This window comes from Acanthochromis polyacanthus, chromosome 9 (assembly GCF_021347895.1).
Source record: "Acanthochromis polyacanthus isolate Apoly-LR-REF ecotype Palm Island chromosome 9, KAUST_Apoly_ChrSc, whole genome shotgun sequence".
Taxonomy (NCBI): Eukaryota; Metazoa; Chordata; class Actinopteri; family Pomacentridae; genus Acanthochromis; species Acanthochromis polyacanthus.
In genome coordinates, this window is record NC_067121.1 from 14949867 (window position 1) to 14976290 (window position 26424).

General features: G+C 42.5%; 1 protein-coding gene across 2 annotated transcripts in view; it reads right to left on the reverse strand.

Annotated features, from left to right (window-relative positions):
- Positions 1 to 659: 659 nt before the first annotated feature.
- Positions 660 to 26424, reverse strand: part of skila (SKI-like proto-oncogene a) — a 54528-nt gene continuing 28763 nt past the window's right edge. The window contains exons 3-8 of one of the 2 annotated variants that reach the window (XM_051953356.1): positions 19589 to 19681; positions 18819 to 18907; positions 15273 to 15415; positions 8784 to 9163; positions 6721 to 6951; positions 660 to 5258 (exon numbers count right to left, since the gene is read on the reverse strand). In XM_051953356.1, the coding sequence (XP_051809316.1) occupies positions 5013 to 5258; positions 6721 to 6951; positions 8784 to 9163; positions 15273 to 15415; positions 18819 to 18907; positions 19589 to 19681 (1182 nt within the window). In that variant the 3' untranslated portion in view covers positions 660 to 5012. Of the gene's footprint in view, positions 5259 to 6720; positions 6952 to 8783; positions 9164 to 15272; positions 15416 to 18818; positions 18908 to 19588; positions 19685 to 26424 lie in introns of both variants that reach the window. The other variant, XM_051953355.1, reaches the window with a different exon arrangement.

Consider the following 26424-nt stretch of genomic DNA (forward strand, 5'->3'; position numbering starts at 1 on the left):
TTGAACAGGACATCGAAAACATCAGGTAATAAGTATTCCTGTCAGTAATAAGTATCCCCCCCCCCCCCAAATATTTTGTCAGCAGCCACCACTGTTCACCATCCAACCTGACAAAACTGGAGAGGATCTGCAAGGAAGAATGGCAGAGGATCCCCAAATCCAGGTGTGAAAACTTGTTGCATCATTCCCAAGAAGACTCATGGCTGTACTAGCTGAAAAGGGTGCTTCTACTCAATACTGAGCACAGGGTCTGAATACTTACAACCATGTGATATTTCAGTTTTTCTTTTTTAATAAATTAGCAAAAATTTCTACATTTCTGTTTTTTCTGTCAAGATGGGGTGCTGAGTGTACATTGAGAAATAAAATGAACTTTTTTGATTTTGGCAAATGGCTGCAATGACACAGAGAGTGAAAAATTTCAAGGGGTCTGAATACTTTCCGTACCCACTGTATGCGTGTATGTGTGTATATATATATATATATATATATATATATATATATATATATATTTATATTTCCTCCTCATTTTGGTATATTTGGGTTTTACAAGGTTAATGCATTTGTCTTCAGCTGTACTTCTATTCATCTGAAATTAGTATGGAACTTTTGAGATTACTATCAGTGTTACGAGCTAGAAGAAAAGTAAAAGACAACACTGGTTTTGACACTACAGAACTTTACTTGAATTTGATCCAAGTTCATTGTCTATACAAGGTTTATTTACAAGATCTGAAGTCAGGGAAGGGCAAAAACAGAAAAAAAACAAACACTAGATACAACTGAGGTATTAGCTAAAAGCATTTACAGGTATGTCATTTACTAGTAAATATCGATGATAAACAGAGATGCAGTGTCTTCTGCTTAAAAACATCTTTTATATCACAACATGAGGTAGGAGAACAGTGTCTCAATTCATGCAAGAACAAAAGTCTCATCACACTGTAGTATTGGCAACATAGTATGCAATGGTCATACACAGACACTGCGTTTAATGTTTCAGAACAGCATCAGAGGGGAAAAGGTTCTTTTTACCAAAGCCACTGTTTTTTTCCCCCATCTATAACAGGATGTGTGTAAATGGAAAAAAGGTACTCTTCGTAGCCAGTGGTCAGTGTGATCTGTCCCCATTGCATTTCTACTTCTAAGAATAATTACTGGCTAAGAAATTACACACCCAACTACAAAGCAGAGCCACCTGTAACACTTCAAAGGTCACCTCTGACTTGTTCACCAGTTTTCGTCACGTAGCCAGGAGGCAAATGTTCTCATGTAATTCTGCATTCAAACAGCTCTTCTCACCTTGTTTTAGTCAGTTGGGCAAAATTCACACCTGTAAAAATTCTGTACAATTCATATTCAAGTTCTCATAACACTGCAAATTCCAAAAAAGGCCCAGCACGCTGTGTTACAAGAGATTTTTCTCTCCGATCATTTGAGTCCTTTCTTCATTATGATGTATAATTAATGAAGCTAAACAGTGCCCCCTTGTGTATAAAATGCTAACTATTCGGATAGTAAAAGCACAGATTTCCTGTTCATGTGTTGAATTAAAAGGACATTTTTAGTTTTCTATTCTGTCAAAGTGGTAAATTAAGTGAATAAAAACTAACACTGATTATCTGTGTGATAACTGACAAGGATAATATATGAACTTAAATCAGAAAATCAGATCCAGAGCTAAATGGACAAGTTTTCGGTTTCCCTTTTCAAAGCTGCTGTGCTTCAGACATGGGAGGCCAACACACACACACACACACACACACACACACACACACACACACACACACACACACACACACACACACACACACACACACACACACACACACACACACACACACACACACACACACACACACACACACACACACGCATGTACACACAATTCCAAATCAAGTAGGCTACAATTTCTATTCTTCATAATCTTACTCTGACATAATATTTAATCAACCCGTGAACCATTAATGAATAAAAAACTTGCACATGTTCAATATTCATGCAGATGAGCCATCTCAGTAGTGTGTGCAGTATGTGAGGAAAACTTTTTCTTTTTTTCTCTTACAATAAACAGACTGATAGCGTGGCCCAGTGACACAAAATGTAAGGGGCAGCAAAACATGCAAAAAAAAAAATAAAATCATTTTTAGTTCGTTTTCTCTTTTTTCCCAAAATGCATTGTCTTAAACAAATTTTCAATTTAGCTTAAGGGAGAGGGGTATAACAAAGAGGGAAAAAAAGCTTACATTACACATTAAACAGTCTGCCAAGATGAAATCCACAAAAACAATCGCATCAGTTCAGAAAAGGGGAGAAGTGTGTAACAAAGTATTATTTTCCTATGTTGCCTCTGTCCTGCATCATGTCTCAGTAAACCATGCGTTTCACTCCCCCACATCCATTCAACAAACACCAAGTTCTGATATCTGCAAAGATTATTTTTTTTTTATAAAAGAAAGCAAAAACATTTAGTTCTGGTCCAAATTAGATAACCTTTTAAAGATTATTTATATAAGAACAGTTAATATATTAATGACTACTGTATTTACAAAGTGAATATAAATCTTTAGTTAATACGTTAAATATTTTCTTTCAAAATTTGAATAAAGGTTTAAATGGAACAGTAGAGTGTATATTTGCGGCATGGGTTTGATTTCACTGGCTTGCACCTGCACCTGCATTTATGACTATCAACAAACCAAAACTGTACTCTGTCCGGTCTTTAGGTCTGTTACTGTAAAGGGAAGCTGTGTAAGAAAATCTGCATTGAACAGGATGGAGCACAGTGGAATGTCTATCAATTTGCATTTTTAGCAGATGCATAAAAAAAGTTAAGAGTTTAGCCGAGACCGATCCCCACACAATTATTCACACACACACACACACACACACACACACACACACACACACACACACACACACACACACACACACACACACACACACACACACACACACACAGGCATGCGCACGCACACACACACACACACACACACACACACACACACACACACACACACACACACACACACACACACACACACACACACACACACACACACACTTACAGGGATCTTCTTAGTGGCAATAAAAAGCACTTTGCCTTTCAACTAACACAATAAAAGTCCTGTCTTCCTGCGGGTGGACGTCTGCTCGCTCTCCCGGGCATCTACAAAACACTGCACACCCCCAGCTGATGGGGAAATGGGGATGGATGGACGGGCATGTGTTAGCGAGTGACTATGGGAGAGGAGAAGGAAGGGAGGTTGTTGAGAGCTGAGGGATTCTGTACAGTCTCACCCGAGGGTGGGCAGAGGGCCCCAGACAACAACAGCTGCCCCCATTCTGACGCACAAAACAAAAAGGGCTCCCTTGGTACCCCCGGCGTCCAGGCCACCCAGCCTGCCGTGGGGGAGAGTGCACCAGCGCACCGAGCGCACCCCCTCAATCCTCCCCTCTCTTCCTCTCCCTGTCCGCCCGGTGCTGTTTGTTCAGCCAGGCAGAATAACGGGAAGCAAACCACCCTGGACTAACTACTTTCACCTGCGACCCACATTCTTCGATGACACTCTGACAAACATGGAGGGGATAAAACCGTCTGCTAACAATGAAGTCAAATGATACAAAAAAAGCCCAGAAAAACAGGGACAGCCTGTAGCTTTGATCATCTGCGGGGAACGCTGGTGCCATTGTTCTTTCTGAATGCCAGCACCACACTGACACACTCGAGTGTGTGCTGGCATGTTAGGATGTCATATTATGTCAACACAGTGCAGCTACTGCACATGTGAGACCCCGTCTTTCTTATTTCTTAGAAAGGCTAGACCATCTCAACCGGCCTCAATGTCCAGACACATTCCTTTCCCAAGGGACTCTGGGGGAGGAGACCGCAATAAGTGCATAACACTGCTTGTGAGCTTCTTCAAGTCTGAAAAGAGCACAGTGTTTCCTGTCTAGCCCAAATCGAGAGAAAACCACAGTGTTAAGGAGTTTCCTAGCAGAGGGCAATGGCGCCAGCGTACAGCCATGGAAGGTGTGAGGTCTTATTCGGGTTAGAGGAGACACTGGGCAGCAGGTGGTACAACCAACACACTGTTTGGTCTACAATAGGGGACTTCAGGTGCTGCCCAGCAGAGCAAAGAGGAAACCAGTCTGTGTTAGGAGCAGCTGTGGTACAGGCCAGACAACATCCTAGCTAGCTACCTTGTTGGGGTCACTCACTTCAAGTTCAGTGTCACTACAGGCATATTTTTCATGAGGTTTTATGACATCTGCAAAATGTGTTTTATACAATAAAGATCTTTCTCCTCCATACAGACTTGACATTTTAACATGTTATCCTTTTGTTGCTGTGTTTTAAAAGAAGCAAAGAAACTGTTTTAAAATGTACATGCAGTTTCCTGCAGTCGCTGGTACTCGAGCGGTTGGGCATTACGTACAGAAAGACGAAGGAGGCCTGCAACCAGGCCGCATTACGTGACCAGGGTCGCCGGCTGCTGTGCCAAGTAGTAGCATGAAGTAATGTCTGTGGGGAGCTGAGACAGGAGTCTGGGCTGAAGTCTGCAATCTCCAAGTCATTTGCTCCAGAAACCAGAGAGCAGGAAGAGATGGGAGAGGAGGGTGGGAAATACCAAGGGAGAAAAATAGTGATGGGCTAAGTTGGTTGACCAACCTCCTGTCTGTGAAGCAGCTGTTTGTTCAGTAAAAATTATAAATTAAATCAAACATACATGCCCCCAAAAAATTAAATACTGTTTGAAGAGGAGAGGGAAGCAAAAATAAATGTGATAGCATAAAAGTTTTTAAGAAATGTTAAATTACAAAAACAAATGTCAGTCCTACACCGAAATAAAAAGGGGCGTGGGCGTGGTGGGAGATGTGAAACTTAAAAACAGCCTGAAGAGATGTGGTGCTCCTTGCTGCTTCAGGCTGATTCATTTGTGCCAGCAGAGTTGGTGGGTAATGGGGAGAGGAATGAGGGAGGGAGGGGGAAACGCCTGGAGGGGTGGTGGTTACTTTTGGCCAGTCGCGGGGGCCTCTGAGATAGAGGAAGAACAAGGTGGGGAGTGGGCGTTGGGGAACGGGGTAGGAGGAGGAGAGGGGGTGCCTCCCATCATGCCAGACTGGGCCATCTGCTGTTTGAGCTGGATGATGGTGCGCTCTAGCTTCTCTCGCGCCTCCCGCTCCCTGCGCAACTCCTCCTGCAGCTCCTGCCGGTCAGCCTCTGCCCGCTCCAGTCTCTGACGTAGCTCCGACAACTAGGAGGAGACCAAAAGACATGAGGCCAAGTTTTGACTACAGCACATCAGAACATATTCAGTCTGACATTTAACAGCAACCTATCCAAAGTCACGCTGCATACTCCAGATGGAGCCACATTAGGAGTCAGACAATACAATACCCCATTAAAATTTTCAGAGAGTTTTCTTTTTTGAAGCTGCCACTAATTATTTATCGATTTCTTTGCAGATAAACGAATTAAATGTGTCAGGACATTGTAAAAAAAACTCCCCATCAATAACCAAAACCAAAAATGAGATCATCAAATTGCTTGTTGTGTTCAACCAGCAAGCCCTAAATTAGAAGGAAAATCGGTTTATTATTATATAAGTAAACATAAATCAGCAAAATCCTAATTGATCTGAACTCATTCTTGTAAAAACATGGTAAAATATGTACACATACACACATTACAGCACATTGATACCTAGTGGGTTATCATAACACAATATGCAAAGTACAGTAAAAAGGCTATCTAACAGTGTTGCACTGTATTTTGTGTTGTTGACCATCAGAAATGGATTACAGAAACATTCACTCTGATTGTTTATTGCTCATTCAGCCATCAGTAGTCACATTTTAAGATGGACGTGAAGATAACCTTGTGCACCAGAATTTTAGGTTAAAGGTGTCAGTCAAGAAAACATCTATTACATCTGTTACTGGTCAACGTAAACTTTTTAAGACGAGACAAAGTCACTTCCATAATACTATTTTGATTTTATTTTCATAGCAGTCAGCACAAGGATACATTTATGAAGACACCAGTGACTTATTCTAAGACAAGAAAGGTGCTATTATTTGACTATTCTTTACTTTTAAAACTTGTGAATTGTAAAAATTACACAGTGTCTATAACTAGCATTAGTCTCATAACCACTCCGAGTCAAAACTGCACCCAACTTTATGGACTGTCTGAGAAGTGAAGGACAAAACATAACCAGCAGACTGACTTACATGCCAGTTGGAGCAGGGCAGCAGAAGTTTCCACAACAGACAGGAGGGGGATATTGCATACATAACAGAGCATATCTCAAGATCAAGTGTGGTGGGAACCAAACAATGGTCCAGTGTGTTAGTTTTTATGTTCTTCACCAGTACAGTAAGGACATGCATATACACTGAATAAATTTCTTTCTAATAGACATATTTAAAAGGGAGTCTTTATATTTTATTCATTAAGTCTACATCAGTTGGTTCAGACTGATTCATTCAGATGCACATTCATGCTAATAGACTATAAATAAAAAATATTAATTGATTGCAAATATTTAGTAAATTCAAGTAAGTATTAATATGTAGAGTGTTGTGCTGATGTTTCCCATGTTTAAATGTGAATCCTACTGGAGTGTTGTCCTGGCGTATACACCACTGCAACTTACTGTTTTTGATTTAAAAAAAATCAGTGCTGGGCTCACATGTTCCCCTCTAAGCTCATACCTGTGCAGTGTAGTGGGCCTCTTGTTGGCGTTGTGTCCCTGGCTCGCAGGCGCAGGCCTGCTGTCGGAGCTGCTCCAGACGAGTTTCCAGCTCCAGCTGCTCCTGGCGGGCCTGGCTGAGCTGCCGTGCCTGCTCACTGTGCACCGCCTCCAGCTCGCTGCGCAGCTCCCGCTGCTCGGCGCTCAGCTCCCGTAGCCTTGCCGCTTCGCCCCCACGCAATGCCTCCAGCTCCTGGAGACATAGGGACAAAGTTAAGGAAAATAACAACAATCATGTGATACTTTATTGACTCCTGTAGGGAAAACGATTTACATTACAGCCCCTCCACAAGGAGTTCTGATGTTTGATACCTCAAAGAGCTTAAGTGCAGACTTGTACTTTTTATTCACTGTGCTTCCCAAAATCTCATAGAATCAAAAACTATATATGTAACCTTCGAGCTTTAAAACCACATAGTCAGTAGGACTATGAATACTGTCAAGACTAAGAAAAAATAAATGTAATTTTTAAAATTTTTTTAATATATAGCTTGAACTTATTTGTAAGTTTTAAAAATTGCACAATTTGCATTTATTTTCTTGCATCAGACATTTGGTAACAAATAGAAAATTCTCTAATAGAGAATGGACATCTCATTTTAGATTACAAAGCATTTCTCTCCAAACCCATTAGTTTGAATAAAGGGAAATAATTCAGCCGTAACTGTGAACGTAACTGTGAGCTCTATTACCATATATTCAAATTAAAATTAAACTTGAGCAAATTTCAGGGCTCCAGACTGCGACTAAATGGTCGCATTTTGCGACCAAAATTTGAGCAAGTGCGAGTAAATTTTTCATCTACTCGCGCATGTGTGACCAGTAAATTTGCCGATTTCTTTTTAAATTATTATTGAATATTTTTTGCTACTGACAAACGTCTGCTCCACACTTTAGCCCAGTAGACAGTCATGCGCAAATGAGCTGTTTGCCAACCAACATTAACTCCAAAAGAAGAAGACAGGAGTTGAACACCAAAGAAGGCGGCAGGCGGGCCCAGGCGGGCCCGGGTGGGCCAATGTGTGTGAGAACAGAGGGCGAATGACAGTGAAGCTCCTGATGTTTCACAAAGCCTTTATTTACGTTCAGCCTTATTTTTAACACAAATTCACCTTTCTGTCCTTCCCTCCTTTCTTGTCTCCATTCCAGCTGCTTCTAAGTTTAGATATATCCTTTGCTAGACAGCAAAATCCTGGAACCATTTTCTTTCATCTTTACTTGAATTTTCGGACTTTTCGAACTTCGTCATGTCAAGAAACCTCTTTTTCGAGAAGCCCGTAGCATTAAAAATACGCCTTCAAAATAAAAGCCTGGAGAGAACGGTTATTTTGACACTAGCAAAACAAAGGCTAGCAAAAAGTGATGAATTGATCAGCACACCTTTATAAGAGTAATTTACACGTGATTTGGTATAAATACATAACGTGCCCATGCATAGCACATGCCTGTGCTCAACACAAGGTCATTTTTATTAAAGTTTTCATCTGTCGGAAATTATACATCAACTGAGCAGTCTTGCTGGAGTACTGCGCTCTTTGAGTGCTTTTCTTGTTATGTTGTGTCAACTGCTGCACTATAAAATATGAATTGAAAACATTGTTTCTGCTTTTATTGTGCAAGTATTTATCAGTAATACAGTGAAAATGAGAGGAAATGTGAATATTTATTTTGCAAGTCAATTTTGGTGTGTGCCCCTAAAATTTCTGCTTGCGCTCCTAAAATTTTAAGTTAGGGGCCACTGTGCTCCTAGGAAAAAAAGTTAGTCTGGAGCCCTGTAAATGGTATGTTATATAGTGAAACAATGTGATTCATATGACCTTTCCTGCCAACTTGAATTAACAATGCCAGAACCATCTGATACCGACAGGTTTCATGTGATAGGACGAGAGATGGAGGGGTCAGTGGAAGGTGAACATTACCTTCACAGCCACGCCAAGGACACTTTTAACAGGCAGGAACAGTTATGGTCTAGATTATCTTGAGATCATTTATCTTGGTCTATGTTCTTTCCAGCTGCTGACTCACCATTTCCAGCTGCAGCTGCTTGTGCAGGGTAGAGTTGAGCTTCTCCTGCTGCCTGCTGTACATCTGCATGATCTCCACAACAATCCTGTCCTTATCGTCCTCCAGCCCCCCCAACACCACTGTAGTGCTGCACGTGGCAGAGCTCATGTCCTTAGCTGCTACCTCTGTTACCGATGACAACAACGACGCGGGAGGAGGAGGAGGAGGAGGAGGTGGGGTGTGGGCGGGGATGTGGGTTGCTTTCTTGGAGCCAGGACTGCTTGTCTCCATGGAAACTGCCTGGGTTTGGCATTCCCGTTCGGTGGCCGAGGGAGCAGTGGCACGTTGGGATTTGGCCTCCTCGGTGGCGCCAGCAGCGACAGGAGGCGACGCATGAAGATCTGAAGACGGAAGGGAGAGGAGGATGAAGGAAGAAGTTTTGAAAAAAGAAGAAGAGGAGGTAGTTGAAAGACAGGAAGTGCGAGCCGTGCTGGTGCACACTCCCACCCACACTTTGTAACACCCTCGCACAACCTCATAAAAGCTCACACTTCTTTCTCAGTGTGAGCGCACACACAAGCACAAGTACGGCATGGCAACAGCCGAGGAACCAAACACTCGCCCACAAATTTTCTGTGTGTTTGCCCTCAGACATACAGAAAGAAAAGAGGGGAATAAAAGGCCTTGTGTGGGAGCTGTGCTGCTCTGCGTGGGCTCCTGCTCACTTCAAACTCTGACTTGTTCCCTCACTGTGGCCTATAAGGTGTGTATCATGGGAAAAAGTGGGTCAAGTGGGAATCTGTGGTGGCAATATCATGTTTTGGTTTGAGTCAAAGTCTTGGTGTTACAATTCGACTCTAAATTTGGGCTCTCCCTCAAGTTCACTGAGTGCTGTCCTTTGCCAACTGACCTGCAAATGAAAGGTAACTGACTATTAAGAGAAACTGGTTGTGATGAGGGTCATCGTCTGGGTTACAAAATTAACTTTTAAGCATCACACGGTTTACTTTCTGTATAAAACTTGTGAAACAAAGTGAAACTTGCTGACCATCATCAGTGACTAAATATTTTGCAGTGACCCAAGTTGTGTATTCTGGAGAGGTCCGTGGATGTTAAACCTCTTGACCCCATGAAAAGGCATGTATTTGCAAATTTACACCATCCATTTGAGTTAGAACCGCAAAATCAGTGAGAATCATTAGATTTTCAACTTTCTGACATTCCTTAAACAAATGGTATCAGACTTAGAGTTTTCTTGGAAAAAATAATCCAATCTAATGTTAAAATCCTGATATTTGATCTAAACCACTTCATTATACAAGTCTCATTTGAAAAAAAAATTAAGCTGTTTACAAGAACTAGATTCTATAAAACCAAGAACGTCTGTGCTCTTTGGCGTAAACCTACAAGCCATGGCTGACTCAGTTATGACCAGCAGTCACATGACAAAAATTCACAAATTTTTCAGCTGAAGTGTGTAGACAGAGTAGGTAGGAAGCATTGAAACAAATTTAAAATATTCTGTACAGTGTTGTAATACTGTAACATATAATAATAATGTTGTACATGTTGATTCCCGGTTATTTCAAATGTTGTATAATCAATAATCAAAGACAATAAACTTTAATCTTTTGGTCTATTTTGAGGATTTACGACATTACAGCTGTCATACTGCAAGAACAACATTTCTGAGTTCCCTCTGCATCTAGTGATTGGACTTTATTCTGCAGTGAAAATGAGCCCATAGTCAGGATGTAACAAGAGCAAAAAACACCCAGAAACTGCTTGTGAAAGAAAAAATTTTCTGAAATGTTGTACAGCTTCTGAATTCAAACAGATTTCGGAGTTCTTATCATGGTTGAGGTTTTTGTAAATTGCTGCAGTGCTGCAGCATACATTGGTTAGCAATATACATCATCTACCAAGAATTTTTCTCCCACCCCACACTCTCATACACAAAAACACATGTCCACAGATGTTGCAGTGGGGCATGCAAATTCTAGTAATGATGAAGTGTTGGAAGCTGCAAAGTTCAAGCATATAAAGAGAAGAAGTAGTGAAAGAGTGACAGGGTGAGCACGAGATCAGTGGGTTGTTTACCAGCATAACGTATTCATACAGTATGTGTGTGACAGGAAGCAGTATGCTCTGTACACAGCATGTTTGACACTCGAAAGGACAGTCATTTACTGACTCAAGCTGGTTTGCGCATGTGCGTATACACACTAACACACATACACACCCACATGCATGCTGTGAGCGGTGCACACACACTTGCAGCAGAAGCGCACAAATAACAGGAGTGAGTCATTTGGTGGTGGATCAAAAAGAAATAAGCAGGAAAGAGATAGAGAGAAAGACGGTCACAACAGAAATAGTGAAAGGCTCGCAGACAGACTGGCAGAGGAGAACTTGCAATGAAGGGTGAAAACAAAAATAAGAAAGCGGGAGGGTTTGACAGCAGACAGAGGGAGGTGGAGATGAAGGGAGTTGGAAAAAAGAGACAAGGATAGATGGATGGAAGAGGAAGTGTGGGAGTGGATGGAGAACTAAGTCATAGAGGATGTAGAGATAGCTGTCAGGAAAAGAAAGAGAGGGAGGAAGGAGCGAAGAGAAATTGGTTAGAGAAGAAAATGGGGAGCAGAACGCATGAGAGAGGGAGGGAGAGAGAGAGAGAGAGAGCCTGGTAGTCAGACGTGGCGTAATAATGGCCGACGGAAACTATTCTGTGATCCTCTCTCTCTCTTTCTCTGAATATACACATATCTTATTAATGCAAGTGTAACATACACTTAAATGTGCACATGAAAACACAAACACTGCAGAGAAGCGGTCACTGCCATTTCCACCCCTCTTGCTCATCAAGAGTGAGGTGCCCCCAGAGTCTTTATGTGAAGGTCAATGCATGATTATGTGCATCACTGCAGGCTTCAATGTTAAATGTGTGTGTCTACGTGAATGTATGTATGTGCGTGCGTGCGTGCGTGCGTGCGTGCGTGCGTGCGTGCGTGCGTGCGTGCGTGCGTGCGTGCGTGCGCGCGCGTGTGTGAGATGCAGGCTGTATGTTTACAGTCAGCACGTGTTTCCTCTCCAAGTGTGTTGCATGAACATGATCTGCATGTCGCTTCTGCTTATGTAGTATGCATGTAGATTGCTCCTGCTTGCTGTATGTGTGTCATGTATTTTTAGTAGGCATGTGTCAGCCTACTAATGTACAAACAGGAGGGTGTACTTCAAATAAAAATAATTCATATTTAATATCAATTTAAAATCATCTGTGATATATAGGGTTATGTGTGGAAATAATTTGAGCTAATACTTTGGTTAAACCAAATTAAGACAAGAACATAGTAGTATTTTAAAATATAATCTTCTTCCAAGTGATATTTTCTAGGTTTTTCTAGATTTTTTAAACAGAAATGGCTTGAGGCAAGAGCTTTGGTCAGCTATTGTAACAAACTGCATATAAATAGTCAATCATTATCTGTATCACTCTATCTAATGATATGACAAAAACGATATCAAGATACGAATCCTGATCTTATACAGAAAATTTTCACTATTCTCTTCTCGTAAAAAAAAAAAAAAAGATGTGATATTTGCTGCACTTTGGTCCAAACAAGCGTGTTTTCTTGTGTCTGGAGAATAAGACTTGTAAGTCAGCATCTCTGTAGCGCCACACTGCTTCATTTAAAGCGGTATATTGTGACAGAATTTAGCTTTATCAAAAATTGCAGCTCCTGCACTCAGGACATTGCACTTGGCCATATTGTAATGATAATGTGAATAATTGAATTAAGACATCTGTATTGTACTACATTGTGTACTGATGAGTACTAAATCTGCAGAGAAATGACACAAAGACTGATGACACATGCTTATGATGTACACACGTGGACAAAATTGTTGGTACCCCTCAGTTAAAGAAGGAAAAACCCACAATTCTCACTGAAATCACTTGAAACTCACAAAAGTAACAATAAATAAAAATTTATTGAAAATTAAATAATCAAAATCAGCCATCACTTTTGAATTGTTGATTAACACAATTATTTTAAAAAAACAAACTAATGAAATAGGGCTGGACAAAAATGATGGTACCCATAACTTAATATTTTGTTGCACAACCTTTTGAGGCAATCACTGCAATTAAACGATTTCTGTATTTGTCAATGAGCGTTCTGCAGCTGTCAACAGGTATTTTGGCCCACTCCTCATGAGCAAACAGCTCCAGTTGTCTCAGGGTTGATGGGTGTCTTCTCCAAATGGCATGTTTCAGCTCCTTCCACATATGTTTAATGGGATTCAAATCTGGGCTCATAGAAGGCCACTTTAGAATAGTCCAACGCTTTTCTCTCAGCCATTCTTGGGTGTTTTTGGCTGTGTGTTTTGGATCGTTGTCCTGTTGGAAGACCCATGACCTGCGACTGAGACCAAGCTTTCTGACACTAGGCAGCACATTTCTCTCCAGAATGCCTTGATAGTCTTCAGATTTCATCGTACCTTGCACACTTTCAAGACACCCTGTGCCAGATGCAGCAAAGCAGCCCCAAAACATTACTGAGCCTCCTCCATGTTTCACCGTAGGGACAGTGTTCTTTTCTTCGTATGCTTGGTTTTTGAGTCTATGAACATAGAGTTGATGTGCCTTACCAAAAAGCTCCAGTTTGGTCTCATCTGTCCAAAGGACATTCTCCCAGAAGCTTTGTGGCTTGTCAACATGCATTTTTGCAAATTCCAGTCTCGCTTTTTTATGAGTTTTTTTCAGCAGTGGTGTCCTCCTTGGTCGTCTCCCATGAAGTCCACTTTGGCTCAAACAACGACGAATGGTGCCATCTGACACTGATGTACCTTGGCCTTGGAGTTCACCTTTAATTTCTTTGGAGGTTGCTCTGGGCTCTTTGGATACAATTCCAACGATCCGTCTCTTCAATTTGTCATCAATTTTCCTCTTGCGGCCACGTCCAGGGAGGTTGGCTACTGTCCCGTGGGTCTTGAACTTCTGAATAATATGAGCCACTGTTGTCACAGGAACTTCAAGCTGTTTAGAGATGGTCTTATAGCCTTTACCTTTAAGATGTTTGTCTATAATTTTTTTTCGGATGTCCTGGGACAATTCTCTCCTTCGCTTTCTGTTGTCCATGTTCAGTGTGGTACACACCTTTTCACCAAACAGCAGGGTGACTACTTGTCTCCCTTTAAATAGGCAGACTGACTGATTATGAGTTTGGAAACACCTGTGATGTCAATTAAATGACACACCTGAGTTAATCATGTCACTCTGGTCAAATAGTTTTCAATCTTTTATAGAGGTACCATCATTTTTGTCCAGGCCTGTTTCATTAGTTTGTTTTTTTAAATAATTATGTTAATCAACAATTCAAAAGTAATGGCTGTTTTTAATTATTTAATTTTCAATACATTTTTATTTATTGTTACTTTTGTGAGTTTCAAGTGATTTCAGTGAGAATTGTGGGTTTTTCCTTCTTTAACTGAGGGATACCAACAATTTTGTCCACGTGTGTATGCCTTGCAATTTTCCCTTTTTAAACTTTAATCCTCCTTTCAAATACAGATTTTCTGAGTTTTTTCTGAGCATCAGAAACTTTTCTTGGACCTTTCGTATGTTTTGCCACCATCAGGCCTCACATTACCTCTAGTTGCCGTAGGTCTATCTGTCTAAGTTGCTGCAGTTTCTCCCCATTTTCAGCTCAAGCTAACTAATCATTGCTAGTTAAGGTAAATACATTCCTACCGTTGCTCAACTGTCACCACAGACACCAGATATAAAATTCTGTTATACTGTGAAATACGGAGAGATTTACCTGGCACTGAGATTCTCAATCAGCCTTGTGTAATCTTGTTTTGCTTAATTGTAATGGACACATGAAAAAGTTCTGCACTCTAATCCATGTCCAAACCACTGCTCATTATAGGCAGATGATTTCTGAACATAAAGTTTTACTCTATTATCTCGTGTTCAGTAATGCAGCTAGATTCTGAATGTCTCTGGACGTACTGGCTAATATTACCTATAATAGATTTAAGGACTGTTATTAATTAAATACATCGGAAGCAATTTCCTGCACTTTCGCCCATTTGCTGCTTGAACATTTTCAAGTTTTTCACTGCATGAACATAATTAGAGGGCATCAGTTGTTGCGTTTACTTTCATGAGAAGGTGATGAAAGAGAGGGTAAAATTTGGATTTCAGTGATTTCAGTGATTTCTGTGCTTTCCATTGGCCTGACTGCATCTTATCCTAAGGGATGACAATTTCAGGGTATCCTAGGAAAGAACGTTAGAATGGGACATCAGATCTGATCATATTTTGCTATATATCCACATGACCATGACCCACGGTCAGAAAACAACACTGACTTGCTTATCCAATATCAGGTCTCTTCGGTCACTTCGCTCATGGCTAATTCTTCAGCTGGTGATGTCATTTTTAGTTTGTTAATGTTACTATTTTCTGCAGTATGTTGGAAGATTTGTATGATTACTGACCCAGTGGTGGCTCATCGTGGCCCAGCACTCTGTGACTGTAGTGGTGTTTGAGAAACGCTCCAAGCACCTCAGGGCTCATCTCTGCCTCCCTCCGCAGTGATACGTTGGGAGCCACCATCTTGTCATACGTGTACAAGTAGTAACTAGAGAGAGAAACGTAGAGAGAAAGAGGACATTTAAACACTGAAATGACACAAATGAAGACAAATATGTTTTCATTTCAAAACGGCTGGTGATTCAATAGTGCTTAATAATTTTAATTTAATTCCTCGATCACACAAAGATGTGGTCTGCTGCTAATTATGCAAACACTGGTTAAAGCATCTGCTCTGTCCGCTTTTCTTACTCTAATCATAGTGGTAGCAATGCCACGTTCCGCATACTCATCTATGAACTAAAGATCAAAAAAATATCACAAGTTATGGACTTAGCAATGCTGTTGCACATAAAGCAACATATATGCCTACAACAGCCATTTACAACAATGAAACACAACTGAATTTAAGTAACAACATTAGTCAGTGGGTGTCTGATTTAGCCCAAAGTAACGGTACCATCTGAAGGCAGGGGCTGGAAACACAGTGTGGAATATGGATATTTCTTATCATGTGTTTACAGGATCTCAGTCTAAACAGATCCTCAGCTTATCACAAATGTTCAGGTAGAGAGTACAACTGAGAGAGAGATAGCACCCAGACATGATCCAAAGCTACTAAGCCACCACTATTTGTCTATTCCTGGCTGCATGGTTGGAAAGGAGGGAAAGAAAAGAGGAGAGAGAGAAAAATAGAGAGGAGAGGAGAGGAGAGGAGAGGAGAGAAGAGAAGAGGCCCCTCCCCCACCAGCAGTCCCCTCCAGACAGGGCTGAGGGTGAAGCAGTGAACTAGGTTAAGCATGACAGCTCAGTGGGACTCTGCCTGAAAAAACTACAGCACTACCAGCCAAGCCTTGTTTCCTCTCCTCTGGATGGAAATGAAGCACTGCCTGCTTGCCTGCATGGGAATCTAAAACTCCTTCACATGAAATGGCTCAGAAGTGATTGAATAATGTAAGGCTGGCTCCTATTTCAAACGTGTACTGCTAATGGATGTTTTTAGCAACTCAAATACGACGTTAAGTGCTCTGGATGTCTGGCACAATGTCTGACTGTGTGTTTTATTACTACTAACACTGCGATGCAAAATACATGCTCCGAACCAGTCTGTGCAAGTCTTGGCTGGTTTGCAAGTGTAGCAGTCATGTTGGCAGGTGACCAGAGCTCTAATCTCCCAGTTTGTCTGGCTTGTCATCTGTGAGCCTTCTCAGTATGTCAAATGCAATCACATGCAACTATAGCACCATAATCTAATTCCAGACTTTATTCTGAGTCAGATTACTATGTTTATGATGAGAGAGCCATATCCAAACACAGGCTGGTGTCCCTTGGGATAGAAGAAGACACGTGTGGTACATGTGAGGAAGAGGACAAGAAGGGAACAGAGCATGTGAAGGATTACACTACCAAAAGAAACAGAGATGAGAAAGAAACTTAAGATTGCGTGGTGTTTATTTCACCAAAGCAGAAGGACACCTACAGTATCTGGCACAAAGATTTAGGTGCAGGCTTCTACAGATAACACCAGGCCGGCTGGCTTTGTTTCACATATTAAAAGCTACTGAAACAACTGACAGAAAATGAATCTGCAGCAATTTTGATAGTCATTTATGAAGCTAAAATTCTTTGAATGAGCTTTTCAAATGAGGTCTTGCTGCTCATCTCTGCTTTGTATCTTTGTAAAGTAAATATCTTTGGGATGTTGACTTTTATTTTGGTTAAAAGAACAACCTAATACACTGCTCAAATAAATTTAAGGAACACTTTGAAAATACATCATATTTCAAAACAGGGAAAAAACTAACTGGATCTTAGCATTGATATGGACTGGATAATGTGTTAGGAATGAAAAGTGCCACATTGTTTGATGGGAATGAAAATTATCAACACCCCAGGAGGGCTAAATTCAAGACACCCCAAAATCAAAGTGAAAAACTGATGTGGCAGGCTAGTCCATCTTGCTGAAATTCCTTGGCAGCAACTCAAAATGGTACTCAGTAGTTAGTATGGCCTCCATGTGCTTGTATGCATGACTGACGATGTCGGGACAAGCTCTGAATGAGACGACAGATGGTGTCCTGGGGTATCTCCTCCCAGAACTGGACCAGGGCATCGCTGATCTCCTGGACAGTCTGAGGAGCAACCTGATGGTGTCGGATGGAACAAAACATAATGTTTCCAAAGGTGTTCTATTGGATTCAGGTCAGGTGAGCATGGGGGCCAGCTAATGGTATCAGTTCCTTCATCCTCCAGGAACTGCATGAGTTCTCTTACCACATAAGGCCGGGCATTGTCATGCACCAGAAGGAATCCAAGATCACTGCACCAATGTAGGGTCTGACAATGGGTCAAAGGATTTCATCCTGATACCTAATGGCAGTCAGAATGCTATTGTCCAGCCTGTAGAGGTCTGTGTGTCCCTCCATGGATATGCCTCCCCACACCATCACTGACCCACCACCAAACCGGTCATGCTGAACAATGTTACAGGCAGAATACCGTTCTCCACGGCTTCTCCAGACCCTTTCATGCCTGTCACATGCGCTCAGGGTGAACCTGCTCTCATCTGTGAAAAGCACAGGGCACCAGTGGTGGACTTGCAAATTCCTGTGTTCTATGGCAAATGCCAGCCGAGCTCCACGGTGCCAGTCAGCGAGCACAGCGGGCATTAGAGGACGCTGGGCCCTCAGACCACTCTCATTACATCTCTTTCTGATTGTTTGATCAGAGACATTCATACCAGTGGTCTGCTGGAGGTCATTTTGTAGAGCTATTGCAGTGCTCATCCTGTTCCTCCTTGCACAAAGGAGCAGATACCTGTCCTGCTGATCGGTTGAGGACCTTCGACAGCCCTGTCAAGCTCTCCCAGACTAACTGCCTGTCTCCTGGAATCTCCTCCAAGCACTTGAGAATGTGCTGGGAGACACAGCAAACCTTCTGGCAATGGCACGCATTGATGTGCCATCCTGGAGGAGTTGGACTGTCTGTGGAACCTCTGTAGGGTCCAGGTATCGCCTTATGCTACCAGAAGTGACACTTACCCTAGCCAAATGCAAAACTAGTGAAAAACAGTCAGGAAAAATTAGGAAGGAAAAAATGTCAGTGGCCTTCACCTGTAAACTCATTCCTGTTTTGGGGGTTGTCTCATTGTTACCCCTCTAGTGCATCTGTTGTTAATTTCATGAACACCAAAGCAGCTGAAACTGACTAAAAAGCCCCTCAGTTACTTACTTGACCAGATCAGTATCCCACGTTTCACTGATTTGATGCAATACTTAGATTAAAAAGCGTTCCTTTAATTTTTTTGAGCAGTGTATATTTCAGTACTTTCAGAAATTTAAACTAATAATGAAATATGTCATACAGATAAATTGATAATGAAATTAATTGTTAGTTGAAGCAATTTAATGGCATAGCAGTGTGGTTGAATCTGTGTAAATAAGATGTAGTACCTGGGATGGACCAGGGTGGGGTGTCCTGGCTCCTCCTTGATGTCTGAGAAAAGACGGTTAAACACCAGAGTAGGTGGAGATGTTTTACCCTGTAGAAAAAGACAGAAAATGACACCCAACACCAACATATTTTCATTTAAGAATATTGTGTTACAGCTACAATGGCAGTTCTTCAATCCACAGTTGTTGATCTGAGCATCAACTTCACAGTTGAACAGATAAATTATTACAATGGCAATCAGATGCACGCACGCACGCACGCACGCGCGCGCGCGCGCACGCGCGCACACACACACACACACACACACACACACACACACACACACACACACACACACACGTGGAGAGAAGCAGCAGAAGTAGGGAATATGCTGTACTGCATATGGCGCTCTTGGAGCCTTCATCTAATAAAACTAATATATGCATACATGTGAATGAGGGATCATCCATCAGGCATCAGCTGAGACACTGTGCATGTGTGTGGTTGTCCATGAGTCAAAGAAAAAGATAATCATGATAAAGAGCTTCTTCCCTGCATGTAAAGTTGGTGTGTGTGTGTAGCGACGGGGGAGGTGAAGAACAGAGCCGTACAGCAGCTGAAAGAGTGTGCGAGAAGCGTGCCGCTATGAACGGATGAACAGGGGGCGTGTCTGTCAGTGAGGGTGTGGGTGGTGACCCTGAGAGCTGACCTGTGTGTAGAGGAGGGGGAGGGAAAAAAAGGAGTGATGAATAGCAAGCGGACGCAAAAAGGGAGGAAACTGACAACTGACCTTTCTTGCAGGGTCGGCATCAGCCAACTTGTCGCTAGTGGAGCAGAGATCTACCGAGGATTTCCTCACTTGGCTCTCCTCCTCCTCTACTGCCTTCTGAAACACAGGGAGAGAGGGAGAGAGACAGTGGTTAAATGGACCGACAAACACGCCCCAAGGTGAAAGAAAGAAAGAAGGAAAGACACAAGATATAATGCAGCGCTGAATGCATTTGTTAGAAACCTGAACAATTAAAATGACTGACTCTGTCAGGGAGTGTGGGAACAAGAGGAAGAAAGAGCTGAAAAAAAATACAACTGGCAAGCAGTCACAGAGGGGAAAGATAGAGACAAATGGCATTTAAACGATGGGAAATAGAGACAAATGACATCCAAGAGATAGAAAATGGAGACAAATGGCATTAGAAATGAACAGCAGTAAGTGAGCTATGGCCTGAGCTGGCCATGCTACAGTGCAGTAGAATATGAAGGTGGTGGGAAAATGGATAAGCTAAGGGGGGAGCTGAATAAGTCTGCTGAAGAAGGCTGATGAATAAAACACACAAAAAACCAAGCTGATAATCAGCTGTTGCCATGTGCTTCTGTGCATGTGATTCATTGGTATACATGCAATGATGTTTCAGTCAACCTCTCGCTCAACATGAAGACGTATATTTGTTTGTGTTGAATCTTTATGATTCTGTGACAGCTTTGTAGCCTTTGAGTGAGTCCAGTACATACTACTGGTGCTGCCTCTAGTAGTGTGTCTGTGTGTTTGTGTTTTTGAGCAAATCCAGGACATGCACAGCGAGCGGCCACAAGCTGATGGGAATGATGCTTATTTGTGGCAGACGAGCCTGACACTACAGGCTGCCTCCAGTTCATATACACACACTTTCAACCAAACTGACAAGTTGCACAAGTACCAGAGGAACAAGAATTTCCAGCGCTGCTATATGAGCCGCGAGATAGCACACAGCAACAGATAGAGAGTGGATTAAGGAGGGAGATGTAGAGAGGAAGAGGGATGAAAAGAGGGTGTAGAAAAAGAAGACGAAAATGAAAGTAGATAAACAGAAGAGAATTCAATTAAGAGAAAAGTGCAAAAGTAGTGACTAGAAAGAGGATGAGGGAAGATAGCAGTTGTCGAAAGCATCAATAATTGACTTTTTTTAAAGCCATCTATAAACGTTTATCAACAGAATGCACACAGGCACAAACACGGTTGTACACAGTAAACAATAAACAGTCTTTCATCAGTTGGACTAAAGGATTTTCCTCTGTGCTCTACTGGTTAATACATGCTGCCAGTACTAGAACTGAACAGCCTCAGAAAAATGCTGGCAAATTACTGTGACAACTAGGTATTAGCCGCTTATCAACTGTCCTGGCTACCAATGCAGAAACACCCTTATTTAGCAGCTTCAGCCAGTATTATCCTCTTAATTCTACACAACTATTCACATGCTAAATCTCAGAATATATATTTTTAAATATTCCAATCTATTTATCATATTATCAAATCTCAAAACCACTCTTTATTTACTGCCCTGCATGCATACTGGTGAAGCCGGAACTTCTACTCTGTTAATTAATGGAACTATTTGACGTTTAGTGAAATTGAAATCATTTAGAAGTCAAAAAACAACAAAAACAATTAAGCTAACTAATACCAGCCTTTCCAATGTTAGAATTTGTTGCTTTTCTCTATTTTCTATCATACTAAACGGAATGTCTTTTGCTTTTGGATTGTACCCATACAAAACAAGCAATTTGAAGATATCACATCAGGTTCTGGGAATTTGGCAACAATTTAACAGTCTAAATAATGAAATGTGTAATTGCAAAATAAGAATTAAAAATGAATCTGAAACTTATTGTTGCAGCACTGCTTCTACATTTTTTTCCTGCAACTCCCACTAAAAATCATACTCTTCATTTAAGAGAAGATCAAAACCAACAACTAGTATTACTAGTTGTTGGTTTTGATCTCTTAAATGAAGAGTATGATTTTTAAGAGAAGATCAAAACCAACAACTAGTAATACTATTTGTTTGTGAGCTCATGTTTGCTGTATGTAGGGGATAGTCCCTTATTTACAAGGGTATGGATGAATGAGCATGTGCATGCAAATGTAAAATCCTGGAGCCATATGGATAACCAGGTGCGTCTCGCTGTGTGTATACAGAAGGGGGCTCCGTTTACAAGCGCTTGTGGTTGGTGTTTTTTCTTCATTTTTCTCCAGAAGGCAGCACTGCAGCACTGAAAGGAGGGGGAAGGGAGTAAAAGGCTAGCAGAGAGAGAGAGACAGAGAGAGAGACAGAGACAGAGACAGGGCACAGATAGAAGGAAGCGGGGGGGGGGGGGGGGGGGGGGGGTAGAGGAAGGAAAATTGACAGAAACAACAATAAAACCCCTGCAGTGGTGTGAAGGTAAGGTAAGCTGTGTCTTCACTAGCTGGATTCCCTCCAATACAAAGGTTGTCAGTGTGCGTGTGTGCCTCCCGGCTATTCCCATGATCTCAAATCTGTCACTACCACTGCACAAGTGTATGTGTGTGGTACAAACACATACAGAGGGAGAGCATGAAGCCAAACTGACATTAACACCAGGTCACCCTGAGGTTTTTCATCTGTTTTTTTTTTTTTTTTGTCTGCATTTATTCTCATTGTTTAACTCCACGGAAGGGGTGTCAACACTTTATGAGATTAATGCATATTTTAGTCTTGCAGCCAAATATTTTATTATTTAGTGCATGCGTGTGACCGTCACCAGCCCTCCCTGAAAGCTAAGCTGACAATCATTATTACAATTCCCTGTTAAGAGCCAGGGAGGGCAGTGCTACACCTCAGTGGTGACGTGAAGGGAAACAAAGGGTGGACAGGACGAAACAGGATGGACAGGGACAGGGACTAGCAAGCAGTGCTATTACATCTGAAGAATATCAGGTGCTGTGTTATTCCTGACTATTAATTACCCATCAATAAGACAAACAAACACATACACAAAAAAACAGAAAACCAAACAAACAAAAAAATAAATAAATGACTATATAACCAGACAGTACTGAACACCATAGTTGTGGGTGTCATGTCAGTGGAATAGGCCAGAAGAAGACACTAGAGAAAAGGAGAGTGGGATTAGTGTGAGATTAGACTCTGGAGAGAGTCTCACCACATTCTGCCGGGTCCCATCACTGCTCAACAGTGGAACTCGACAGGAGCTGGTGGGACCTGAACAAACATGCACATGCAAGTGTGAAAGACCCCGAAGCCCAGAACAGCCATCACAGCAATGCAGGCCAAGCCGACAGGGTGCCCCCCCAGGCCGCAGGAGCCACGGGGTGGCACCCCCAGAGAGCAACCGGGGTCACCGCGTACCACACAGACCCCGAAGACAAGAGGGAGCAGCTACCGACACCCCCAGCACGCCAGAACTGACCCAGGCAGCCCGGGGCAAGAGGACCCACCCGCCACCCAAACCCCAACCCCGCCCACCCCAGCCCCCACCAGAACCCCGGATGGGAAACATTATCCCAGCACTGTGATAGTGTAACCTTGAGTGTCATGTGGTGCATTAAAAGTGGGGAGGCTGGCGGGGCGTCAGCCAACGAAGACCTACCCACAAGGTGAGTGTGTGTGGTGCATTAAAAAAAAAGATTGGAGAGAGGGGCAGGCAGGCAAAAGGGTGATGAGGGCAAGACAGGGCCGTATACCCCTGCCACCCGCCCCACCACAGTGCCCATCGTTCCCACCCCCACCTGCCCTCGGGGCCCTAACTGTTGCGTCCCTATATGTGCCTAAAGGTTGCTATTTACAGTGAGGTGTGAAAAATGTGAAGTGCATAATAAGAGGCAGTCTGGTGAGGATCCCGCCCAAGAGGACAGAGCAGTGGGGGAGACAGGTAGCAAGACCACCGGTACTGATGCAGAGGGCCCCCAGAGCCAACAGGCAAGGAACCAGGGAGGGCCTACACGAACCAACTGGCCCAGTCAGCACAACAACTCCTGAGAGCTGCAGATCAGAGCAGCGCCCCAGCAGGCACCATAGCCCCAATACGGGCCAGCTGCACGCAGCACCCCACCTCGAAGGGGGGACCAGGCCGCGCCACAAGAAAGTGAGGGCCACAAGCCGCCACGCCCACCCAGGAGCCGGCACTCCAAGGATGCAGGGCGCCCACCCCGCAGCGCCCCCGAGACCCCACCCACCCCACCACACCCCAGGTCTTTCATCTGCTTGACCCCCACGACACAAGATGCTGTGCCATTGAGACAACTGACAGCTCATTAAAAGGTAGGTCTGTCTGTGTGTGAGTGTGTGCGTGTGTTTGTGTATGTCTATATTTGTGAGGACCAATTTGACGTGGGGAGTGTGTTCCACTAATGGTCGCCAATCTCTCCTAGTAATTCCTGCATACCTGACAGTTGACAGCTTAACGCCCACACACGCACGCACACACACTACTGCTCATTATTCCTGCTGCTCTGCGCTCTATTTCTAAATGAATTGTGCAGGTGCAAATGTTTGTACATTGCAACACAACTGTTTCCGTCTACTCCTGTCTCCCTCAGTGTTGCCAACTTAGCGACTTTCTCTAAATCTAGCGACTTTTCAAAGCTCCTAGCGACTTTTTTTTGTCAAAAGCGACTAGCGACAAATCTAGCGACTTTTTCTGCCATTTTGGAGATTGATAGGAAAACTCGGCTCATTCTGCGGAAAACTCGACTCATTCTGCAGTTACTGTTTTCAACAAGCAGCAGGTGCTGCTGTGAGCTTCTCCCCCTGCCAGAGCACAGGCTGTCAGTCCAGTAACCCCGCAGCAGTCCCAGTGAGGGGAGGGGGAGACCCACATCACTCCGCGGCCAGACGACAGATCCCATCCAGACTTACGGAGCCATATAAACGAAAATGTTTCTTCACTGTCATGCTAAAATAAACCACAGCATTTAGCCTCTAGTACAAAACATATTTTGGGTGTTTTATATTCACTTTTTGGTCTCTTCCACAACGTTATTCGTCTCTCCTACAACGTTGATTAAAATTACATGCAAACTGGGAGATATGCAAATTAGGCGATGGCATCATTTAGCGACTTCTAGCGACTTTTAGGACAGCCAACAGCAACTTTCCTTACTGAGGAGTTGGCAACAGTGGTCTCCCTCTGCCTCTCTCACATCTGTTCCACCTTCCCATCCCCCACCTTGCTTTATTAACACACACACACACACACAGCCACTCGGCCCTAATATGCGATAATGAAGCCCCTCTCTTGACTAGGCTGTTTCTGCAACACACAAACACAGGTGTGCACACACAAACAGCCCTGTAACCCCACCCCCCCGTCCAAACCTTTGTCAAGCCGAACCTTGCCTTATGACAATGTGGATTAGTATTCCACACATACACTCAGTTGAACTCTGCCCTGTTGTTCCTAATCACCAGCAGTCTGTTTGCCTGCTGCTGCAGCTACACACTACTTCGTACCAATGTTATGTAGCTTGATGAAACACACTGCTCTAGACACACACAGCCATGTGAACTTTTGCAATGACCCATTTCCAGAGCCTCAGTTTAGTCCCCGACCATTAGCACACGTGACATTTCTGCAGCAGGCACATTAATGGAGCAAAAAGTGTTTTTTGTGCTTCTGTGTACCCTGAGTGCCAGTAAATCCAACAATAACAACTACCACTCTATTACACAGACATCCATGACCATACATTACCATACAAAGTCTGGCAAAAACAGGCAGGGAAAATGCACTTCATCAGCAGCCTTGTAGGTGAAGCACTAACATCTAATTTACAATAGGAAAACAACTTGTCTATTTTGTAGCTTCAAATTGCAGCAAAAGCACATTTAAAATAAAAGGTGACGTGTAGGAAAAATAATGTAATTTGTTTTAGGTTGTGTTACTTTAAAGCTAGCTATTTAATTTTGTTCAGAGAGCTAGAGGGCATGATTAACTGTGCTGCCAAACACCACAATATCATTCATGAAGAATTGACTTCTGATGACTTTACAAAAAGTTGATAGCACCCCAATTTCTTTGTAGCAGAAGCCCATAGAGGATATAAGTGTGTCTCTTTCAGCTCTTGCCAGTCTGTTTATCCTAGCAGACAATGGTAAGTCTAAAAGCCTACTCTTTTTTGTAATATACAGTATATGTACTTCAGTTAAAAGCAGATCCATCGACACAGACTACTGTCCAACAGAATGCAGACAAGTCTGAGGTCTAACTGTCCTCCTCCTCTCCTCGTCTCTCCACTCCAGTCACGTGGATCCTCCAGATGACTGCTGTCTCAGTGCATACAAACGCACACACACAAAGTTACTCTTGGCTTCTTGGGTATAAATACATATGCTCTCTCCATACATGTATAATAAAACACACACATGGCTCCCCCTCTCAGACACACACTAAAGTCATGCATTTTCCATGGAGCAAATTGGCACTTAATTTAAAAAATTTAGGAGTAAAAAGGAAAAACATTTAAGAGAATGATCTGTGCTTGACCTAAAGAGGTGCCTGTTGTGAGTCAGTGGTGACTTGTTACTTCAGCTGAAGAATGACATGATCACAAGAAGACTGAAATCAAAATGAAGATCAGGTTGACAGAAAATTGCTTAGCAATTATTCTGATAAGATTTAAATAAAACTTGCCAAAACAATTATTGTACAAGTTTCTTAAAGTCCTTCAACCTCTAACTGTTTCAATGACAATAATCCCCTCTTGCCTAAAAATGGCTTAGATGTACAGTGCCTATCATAAGTATTCACCCCCTTTGATGTTTTACCCTTTTATTGCTTTCATAAATCAATCATGGTCAATAAAATTTAGCTTTTTTAACAAAAAAA